Source organism: Schistosoma haematobium, chromosome 7 (assembly GCF_000699445.3).
Source record: "Schistosoma haematobium chromosome 7, whole genome shotgun sequence".
Taxonomy (NCBI): domain Eukaryota; kingdom Metazoa; phylum Platyhelminthes; class Trematoda; order Strigeidida; family Schistosomatidae; genus Schistosoma; species Schistosoma haematobium.
Window position 1 is genome coordinate 12,856,890 of NC_067202.1, and position 10,035 is coordinate 12,866,924.

At 34.3% G+C, this 10,035-nt stretch overlaps 1 protein-coding gene across 1 annotated transcript; it reads right to left on the bottom strand.

Moving 5' to 3' along the window:
• Positions 1 to 6,229: 6,229 nt before the first annotated feature.
• Positions 6,230 to 9,369, bottom strand: MS3_00000780 (uncharacterized protein). The gene is made up of 2 exons (XM_051208419.1): positions 8,158 to 9,369; positions 6,230 to 7,758 (listed from the first exon to the last, which is right to left on the bottom strand). The coding sequence occupies exon 1, from the start codon at positions 8,594 to 8,596 to the stop codon at positions 8,195 to 8,197; it is 402 nt and encodes a 133-aa protein (XP_051064463.1). The 5' UTR covers positions 8,597 to 9,369; the 3' UTR covers positions 6,230 to 7,758; positions 8,158 to 8,194.
• Positions 9,370 to 10,035: the final 666 nt, after the last annotated feature.

Genomic DNA, 10,035 nt, shown 5'->3' on the forward strand with positions numbered 1-10,035 from the left:
AATGCTGGTCAATGGCCTATGTTCCATTGGGAGTAACAGGCGTAAGTAAGTAAGTAATGAACTGCTATCATTAGGTTAAGAGGATTGGTGGTAACCAATTCCATTGTATATAACCGCAGATTATTCACAATTGTCAACATCTTTGAATGAATTCGAATTTGAAAGTTTAGGCTAAAATCATCTATTGTCACATTCTGATAAGAAACAGTTAGGAGTTAATAGAATTAACTACTAGTTATACTTGACTGTGATCACTTAATGATGACCAATTTCATGTTTCATAAAGAGTTTTTGTGAATGTTATAGTAATTTAACAGTTGAATTTATGAGTGAATTGAAGGGAACTGCTGACGAGTCCTACACTAGGATGAAACGACCGTCTAGTGCTTCCATGGTTTTCATGGTGATCTAGTTTCATGTTTCTCCAATCCTCTAGTAGATATTCATCTTTAATCCTATTCAAATATTCATAATAAGATTTCAGGAAATTTATCTTGTTTTATTTCACTGGTAACCATGATAATTTAATCAAAATGTTTGTTTATGAGATGAATCTCTATGGTATTTTACCTACTTTCAATTATTCATTGCCTTCAATCTATGATAAATAATGCGTAGACTTATGTTAGCTACTCGTAAGTAACCTGTAACTAAAGACGGAAAAAAATACTTTCGAGAAAGTGTTCTTGAAAATGAAATTGCATAGGATATTTATTTTGCTAGTGGAATGAATTTACACTATTACTGATCACTAAGTATTGGAATATGCTAGCGGTTGAATTTTAATCCGCTTGTTTCAAGAATGGTATAATCAAATCAGCCTTAGAATGCAAGTACGTCCAACTGACGAGTCATAAATAGGAAAATGTTTGAGTCTTGAATTCGACTGCTAACAATTATCAATCTCTGCTTACACTGACTGACCTAAAGCAATATTGAGGCAATCTTCACAGGATAAAGAATTGCCAATAAGTGACTGATCAATTGCAATCTTAAATGTCAATGGAAAGATTTAAACAAACCATACATAGAGAATTATAATAATCAAAGTCTCCACAAAGCGCTCCGGTAACTATAACCCACGTTTCAAAATAAGCGTTGAAAATGTTGAGTGTCGATGCTCTAAGTGGTTGTAAATCAATCAAATCTCGTATCTTAAAGCATTGAGGTACTTTTTCTGGATATTTTCATCATATAGTCAGTCAGAAGAATTCATTCATCCAAAATATCTGTGTACCATCTTGCTCATTTCGGATATCTCTTCCTATTTGTTGACATGCTAAAATCGATTTCAAACAAAAGAACAGTTGATGTACTTATCCTTATGATAAATAATAGGTAACCGTATTACTGAGCGTATTCAAATACTTGCAAAATATTAATACTTAACATATTCTTGTAATCATGGTGGCCAAATACATATTCTTAATTTTACCGTGACTTTTAAAAACTCTTCGATAACCATACGAACTTCTAAGGATTCCAAGTTAGAGCTTGCATCGTGATGCAGTTTGGTGATTTCCATAATTTATGTCCTATCCACTTCCAGCATCTCTTAATTTCCTCTTCAGATGGAAGCTGGTTTGTTGCCTCTCACAGTAGGTCAACGAACAGTCAGTATATTGTGTAGACAATTGTTTGTAAATACTTATACCTTTTTGATTATTATTGTGGTAGTTCCCCAAGTTACTGCTCCGTACAATAGAACTGTGTTGACATTCGTATTGAAGATTGCGACTTTGATATTGGTTGACATTTTTTTTAGTTCCATATGTTCTTTAATTGTAGAAATGCTTCCCTTGCTTTGCCAACCCTCACCTTTATATCTGCATCGAATTCTCCTTGTTCATCGATGATGCTGATCAGGTACATGAAAGTTCCCACCTCTTCCAGAACTTCTCCATCAAGTGTGATTGCGTTGAGGTTATCCGTGTTGTATTTGAGAATCTTAGTTTTTCCCTTGTGTATGTTGAGGCCTACCGCTACAGAGGCTGCTGCTGCACTAATTGTCTTCACCTACATTTGTTCGTGTGTATGGGACAGAAGGGTTAGGTCGTCTGCGAAGTTCAAATCATCTAGTTGCATCCAACCTGTCCATCGTATTCGCTGTAATTAAGATAACAACAATGGAGTTTATTCATTATTTTACTGTAGTTACTACTTGTTAACAGAGATTATTCTAATTACTTTCTAAGAAAGTAACCGATGCTCAAACGACTTTTTATCGTATATTTTTCTTTAATTCAGAGCCGAAACAATGTCTATCTATATTCATACAATAGACTGACAGTGTTACGCAATCCACAGTGACACTGACATTTATAAACTGAAAAAAGATTCCAGATATATATTGACAAACTTCAATAGTCATTCATTTAACCACAGTTAAACAATGATGTAATACTTTATACTTGATATTATTTCAATAATTCCACTTATCTCTTTGTATCTTCTGACATTTGTGGTCGAATTCAATTGACTATCATCATAACTATCTGTCTAATCTTTTGAATTCTTTATATCCCTTTATTTTTTCTCGTTCCAAATTTACTTCACTGGATTGTATTACTTGAATAACAACTTCAAACCGTAATCTTTCCGATTACTACTTATACTTTTATTACCTTTACCACTATAAGATTTGAATCGACAATTGTATCTCTGTGCTAATGTACTATGGCAACTCGAACTGATGTACATATGTACGAAGTTCTACGTTGTTACTGACTGACTGACTGACTGAATGATTGCCTACCTGTAAATATAACTTTATTAATTATAATGGTAAAACGAATGTAATTGATCCGTGGTATTTTTTTAAAAAAAGGAAAAAGTTTCTTCAGTTTGCCTGCTACTTTGCTTTTCTATTCCATTGTGATTCAATTTTTGTTTTCTTTTTCCATTTTAATGGTTGTTGTTAAGATGATTATTATTATTATTATTCATAGTATAATCTTTCTTTCCATCATCATTTTCCTTAAAATTCGTACATTAGGGAAGCGTGAGTTTTCGAAGCCTTTCTCTTAAAAGATGAAGTGATTACTGTTGTGACTTTAAGATAAGCTTGTTATCACGTGATTTATTTGCCAATTGAAATACGACTTATTCAATCTTAGTATTGTGTTAAACCAACGACGCTCAACTAGTATGAGCAGCCTAATGTCCTTGTTGACTTATTGTTCTCCTAGCTCTTTCAGTTGAATCCAGAACATCAATACCAGCTTTCATTACACGAATCATTGATTTCAAACATACTTGGTTTATATACCAACCAAACAGACCTCATCATACCATGAAATAGGAATTAACATTCATACACACAATAAAGCCAAAATGTGGTTGTGAATGTGGGAGACTGTAATCATCAATAAACTGAATATAACTTAAGAACTCCCGACCGTTGTTGCTACCTTGACTTGGTGCTTGGGCTTGCCTATCGTGATGAAGCAACCGAGCTATACTGACTGGAACAACCGTTCCTCAAGATCCTACCATGTCAGACAGGTCGGTTGAAGAGCGGTTAGACTAAAAGCAACAAACCCAAGGTCCGAAGGCGAAGTCGTACTGCTGACTATACAGAGGTGTGACAGCAGTAAGGTGTTTCCTTCAGACAACCAATATAACAGCGATGCTACCTTCCCACAAGGAGGGATAGGATTAAAAAAGGTCGACCCTAAAAATGCACACCTCGCCTTATCCCACGGATATCCGTCTCCGGCGGTAAGGTCTCAACAAGTACGGAGCTAACACAAAAATTACTCACAAAAAATTCGTGTGTGACCGACCTCAAACAGTTGTTCCTTGGGCACTGCGGTCACACTCTCAGGTCACTAAGACCACCTCTAATCCAATTTCCTTATCAGGTACCTCCAGAAGAACGCTTCCACGGTGTGGGCAACCGGGAAGTGATAGCCGCCCACATACCTCTAACAGCACTCAAGACCACTGACTCACTGACTGAACTTAAAAACAGTAAATCGCGTAATTATAATCTCTAGGTTAAAATGAAGCTTATAAGAAGAGGAACTTATATAGATATACATAATCTAGTTATACAATAGAAATATATATATAATATTAGTACATTAATAGGTCTCAGAAGTTACCCGTAACTTGATTTTTACTAGGATATAACAATTACTGATTAAGAAAATTGTTTGCTTTTGTGTGTTTAAACTAGATATAATACTTCTTACCTATGATATTACTATTGTGATATTTATTTCACCGGATTGTAGTAGTAGTACCCTGACGTGATGGTTAGGGCTTGACTGTCATGATAAACTTGTCAACCTATATTTGCTACTACATTCATTCCTTTAGGTCCTATTATAACAGACAGGTTAGTTGTAGAGCCATAAGACTGAAAACAACAAACTAATAATACTAGGGCAAAGTCATATTGTTCACTGTACAAAAGTAAGCTGGATCCCGAAGACAACAAAGATATACAATGATACGAACTTTTCATGACGGAGTGGGGAGTTAGGAGAAGTTGATACTAAAGATAGTCCATGTGACCCCCCATGGATTTCTATCTTTGACTGTAAAGCTTACTTATCTGAAAATATTCATGAGAAAGCCATTGATGACCATCATCATGCAGTAACCTCTTGACCATTTCGATTAAACCCTCAAGTTTTCAAGACTATCCCGAGCCCAGTTTCTTTTCCAAATATCTCTAAGAGAAATGTCCTTTCATGATGTAGGCAGCCGGATACTGACAAATTTCCGTATACCGCGGAAAATACTTGATAACTGATTGATTTTTACTTCACATTTGATTCGATAAGTTCGACTTTTGTATCATGAGAATAGCGTGTCGAGTTCCATTTCATGAAGTTGTCTATTGTAGAGTATTAACATTTCTGATTTAAACTCAGAATAGTTTGAATGAAATAATCAACAGCATCAGTAGTATATCATTATAGACAGAAAATGGTGTATTAAACTTTCATCCAAGTTAAACAGTTAAGAAAACAAAAAGCTCAAAAATTAAGGTAGTACATACTATAAAGTGGGAAAATGGGTGGAAAATATTGGGCGGGATCATAAATCATTACATTTAATGAGATATGTTTGTGTTATGAAGATTCTATGACCTGGATATTCTCATATCTTAATAAATGAGTCATATCGAAGGTAGTTTGAAGGACTGAGTAGCATTGGCTAAAGAATTAGTGAAAATCACTAAGAGCTTAATAGTTGTTTCTATTTCTAATGTAAACACTGAACCAATAGGGACTATGATTTTAATATGAAGTTGAATTCAAGGATTTTATTTTAGTCAAAATCACTGTTCACTTATTAGGTGAAAATGCAAAATTTCAACTTCATTCTTGTTAGTACATAGTGCATATATATTAGTGGCCCTTTATTTTGTCAATTTCGAATCGGACGATATTGTTGACAGGTTCACCACTTTAGTGCTCCAGGATCTGACTCCAGTGAGATCGTTTCTGATTGATATTAAGATATAGATATCGTCAATCCTCGTAGATAATTATCGTCATAGCTCGTGTTAGTGAATAACGGAATTAAATAAGTCATATAAAAGAATGGATTTTTGAATCCATATATTTTGTACACTCGCAGATCTGGACAGGAAGTCAGAGGGATGAAATAAATAGAAAAGAGCGGAGCAAAATGACGCGCAGTGAAGAAGGCATGTGAACCAACTCCATTTAACCAAGCGTTAATCAATATTTATAGTTACACAAAAATAAGCTACAGACATCTGGTGAGTAGGATAAGATGTACACACATATACGCTCATATAAAAGCAGTGAGGGTTGATAAGTGAATAATTAACAAGATCAAAACGTGGCTCAACAAGAACGGATAAATTGGCCTGTCCAGAAGCTAGAAAAAGGTATATGGGCTTAACATATAAACCGACACTATAACAAACTGTCAATAGGAATCTATCATCATCTTGACTTAGTTTTACCGGGATAAAAACTCTTGATTTATTTTCTCTTTGCACATATTCAACCTCATATGGGTCTTTGCTGAAACACAAGTGGTTTTTATTTAAATTTTGGAACACAAGCACAAATCTTACTGCATGAATGCAATGCTCACTCCCAAGGATACTATATATGTAGATGTTGGGATAGACTACAGCTTGTTAATTCCTAATCTGGATCGCATAGATATTTCTCTAAAATAATTAAGGATTATTGATTTCAAAATATTTAAACAAAATATAGTTAAGAACTATTGTAGTGTGGTGTGCACTACTGATGTCAACAGATATAAATAGTACGTATCATGAATGAGAAGTGAAATGCCTAGCGGGAGAAGGTTAAGGAGATCGAAGGAAAAAGAACGACAACAGAGAATGGTTGACATGGAAACGAAAGGACAATGAAGTATGAGACGATTGTTTGACATTCTGCAAATGAAGTATTTACTATATGATTCTCAGATTTTACTAAGATATTCTGTCATTTTGTATTCAAATACATTCGATTGTCCTCAATTATGTTCTCGTTCACCACAATAGTATTGTCTACTAGGCCAATATAAATGTGATTTCTAACCTGAATTTTATTTATTAAAAAATAACGTCAGTGGTATATATTGCGATTAATACTCTGAGTCTCTCTCATTGTATCTGTCATGAATGAATTAGACCAAGAACATCATAGTGTCGGTTAATAAGAACATCTGTAAATCTATAAGTATTACGCCTGATAGTCATAATGTTTCAGCATGGGATAATACACCATGTTGTGCAACATTTTTAATCACATTACATGATAATGACATTTTAGAATTCAGTAAACTGAATTTATATGTTTAGTCTTCTGTATAATACGCTGAAGAAGTGATTTGAGGCGAAAATCTCTAACATACCAAATTATTTGATATATGAGTATTATGAGACCAAAGGTCCTAGGTTCGATTTCTTTGAGTAGAATGATAGATCTACACAACTGAAATGTTTTTACTGGAATGAAATAGTTGATGAGTGCTTTCTGGTTTTCATTGATCATTGATCTGAAAAGAAGTGATGTATTTACGCTATACATTTCGAACAATTTGGTCACACATATACTTGTCAGTACATTTTATCTGAAAATTAATAAAAGTCAATTAAATGAAAGTTAAAGTAAAAAAGGTAAAAAAGGGGAAAGAAACAATTTTATATCGTATATAAAGAATTAGAAAAGATATGTCGCTCAATTTCGCGGGTAAGTTGAAGTTAGACATTAACATTGTTGGATGCCGATTCAGTGGTCTAGTGATTAAGCGCTTGCATACGAGAATGATAGGTCCTGGGTTCGAGTCTCGTGAGGTGGGATCGTGGATGCGCACTACTGAGGAGTTTCACAATAGGACGAAACGACCGACCGGTACTTCTAGGTTTCTCATAATGGTCTAGCTTCAATTAACTCATGATCTCAATTAATGGAATAAGAGATTGTTGTGTAATCCTAGGCTATAGAATGACTTAAGAATCATCAAGGTAAATTCAAGGTTACGACAAATTGGTATTTATACACATAAAGGGGGGGTTGTACATTTACGAATAACCAAGGCTTCAATAAATGATTATAAGTGATTTCATTGTTTTAATAAACTTCTTCAAAATATATGATTGATTTTGTGTACGTTTGTGAGTCCGCATTTCTGAAGATCCTATACTGGAACAGAATAAAAGTTCCTTGTTCTTTTTCTTTCTTTCTTTTTTCTTGGTTTTGCATCATTCATTATCCAGCTATACTTAGTTCATAACACGAACTCTTCTTTCTGTAATATGTTGAAGCAAATAACAGAATAAAAGAAATTCAACAATTCAGTACTTTTCATTGAATATAGAAGTAATTTATCTACGAAACAGTTGAACTATAGTAGTTGAGAAACAAACGAAAACAATACCACTTAACCATTTATGACAATTTAGTATTGTTTACAGTGAAAACATACTACCTGCTGTATTTTAAGAATTATATATTGTACCCTTGTTTATATTAAGGATTATAGTCGATCAGTATCTAGATCAATATGAATAACTAATATGGAGGACAGATTTCATTGATTATTTTAACTCCAAGTGTTTTGTTCAAGATCAATTCCGTTTCTCAATTCAATATGAACATTAGTCAGAATAATATTCTTTATATTTTTTTAATGAAACAATTTACTTACTTACTTACGTCTGTTACTCCCTGTGGGGCATAGGCCGTCAACCAGCATTCTCCAACCCATTCTGTCTTGGGCCTTCCTTTTTGGTTCTATCCAATTTTTGTTCATTCTTCTCATGTATATTTCCATTTATCGGCGTAATGTGTTCTTTGGTCTTCCTCTCCTTCTTTGACCTTAAGGATTCCAAGTAATGAGAGCTTGCCTTATGATGCAGCTCGGTGCTTTCCTTAATGTGTGTCCTATCCACTTCCAGCGCTTCTTCCTGATTTCTTCCTCCTCTGGGACCTGGCTTGTTCTCTCGTACAGTAGGTTGTTGCTGATAGCGTCTGGCCAATGGATCCGAAGTATTTTGCGTAGACAGTTGTAAACACTTGTATCTTCTGGATGATGGATTTCGTAGTTCTTTAGGTTTCCACCTCATACAGTAGAACTGTCTTGACATTTATGTTGAATGGAAAAATCTACTTTGTATAATACTGACTTTCATTTCAGTATCATGTTTATTTAATATGAATATTCTATGTACTAAATGAATGTCAGCTCTTTTGTATTGACTGTAACTGATCAGTTTCTTTTGGCATATATATATCCTATGTAGATTGTCTCGATATTTTCGTTAAGTCACAATCATTATAAGCAGAGGTGGGTGGTGGCTAGCAGAGAAACCCAGGACCCGAATTTCGTCTTATTTTCGAACTTATCATTATACTCCTCATCACATAAGATAGTGACCATCTGGGCTCATTAGTTGAGTATATAATGCAGTGACGTCTAAAGCAAACGGCGATTCATACCAGTCCCGGAATTCCGTTGATAGCCATCATTCAATCCTGTTCATAATGTGAACTGTGTATAGTATGTCATAAGTATGTTTTAAGCTAAGGATGATGCGTTTTAGAGTATCAGTAAATCTTTATTTGTATTACTCTCTAGTGTTTTTAATCAGCGTCGTGGAATTAGCAACAAAACAGTGGGCATTTAATGGTGACTCAATGGGCAACATATTGACGTTTTATCTGATTGTCACAGGGTTTAAGTTTCAGAATGAAAATCAACACTGCACTCTAGGTTCATTCAGCTGATGAATCTTAGTTAGGACGAGAGGTATATTCTGTATTTTATTAATAGTTGCTATCTAATTTCACTGGTATTTTCTTTTTGTTAGAAACAAACGTTAACATTGAATATTTTGTTTACTTTCATTCAAGCAAGATGTTATTCACTCAAAGTTCAAGAGTACTCCAAACAACAGAAAACAGCTTTACATTATTGTTGTCTTAATAAAATAATGATGTAAAGATTGTTTATATTCAGCTGCTATTGATTATTATACATATTTTAATATCTAATTTGTGCATAGAAAACAATGCTTAATGATTACATTCATGTCATTATGTTAATGTTCAGTCAGATTGCGAAGAGTTTTAAGTTAGACAGCCATTCAAAACCTGTAAACATTGGGCAGCCGTTCTATCCTAGTATAAGACATTTCAGCGGTGTATATCTACGGTCCTGCAACCGGAGTCGAACCCAGGACTTTGAATATCAAGTGCAAACACTTAATCTTTAGTCCACTGAGTTGGGATCTAGTAGTGTTCCTTTCTTACTTCACTCAGTTCGCGGTACTATGTGGTCATCGTTAATTGTATTCGGTGGGTAACAGCATCACACGACTTTTCAATAGAACTTCAGAGTTGAGATCGCAAAATAGGTGTCCAGTGATTGCAGGAACTTAATGGTTTTTTACTGAGATCAGTTCGTGTTCTCAATAAAATCGGCATGATGTTTTTCAGATTCCAGTTTTCTCTAGCTCATATTCAAAAAAGTATTGATTTAACTTCATTCAAACTGTCGAAATCCTAACGACCATGTTATTAACCA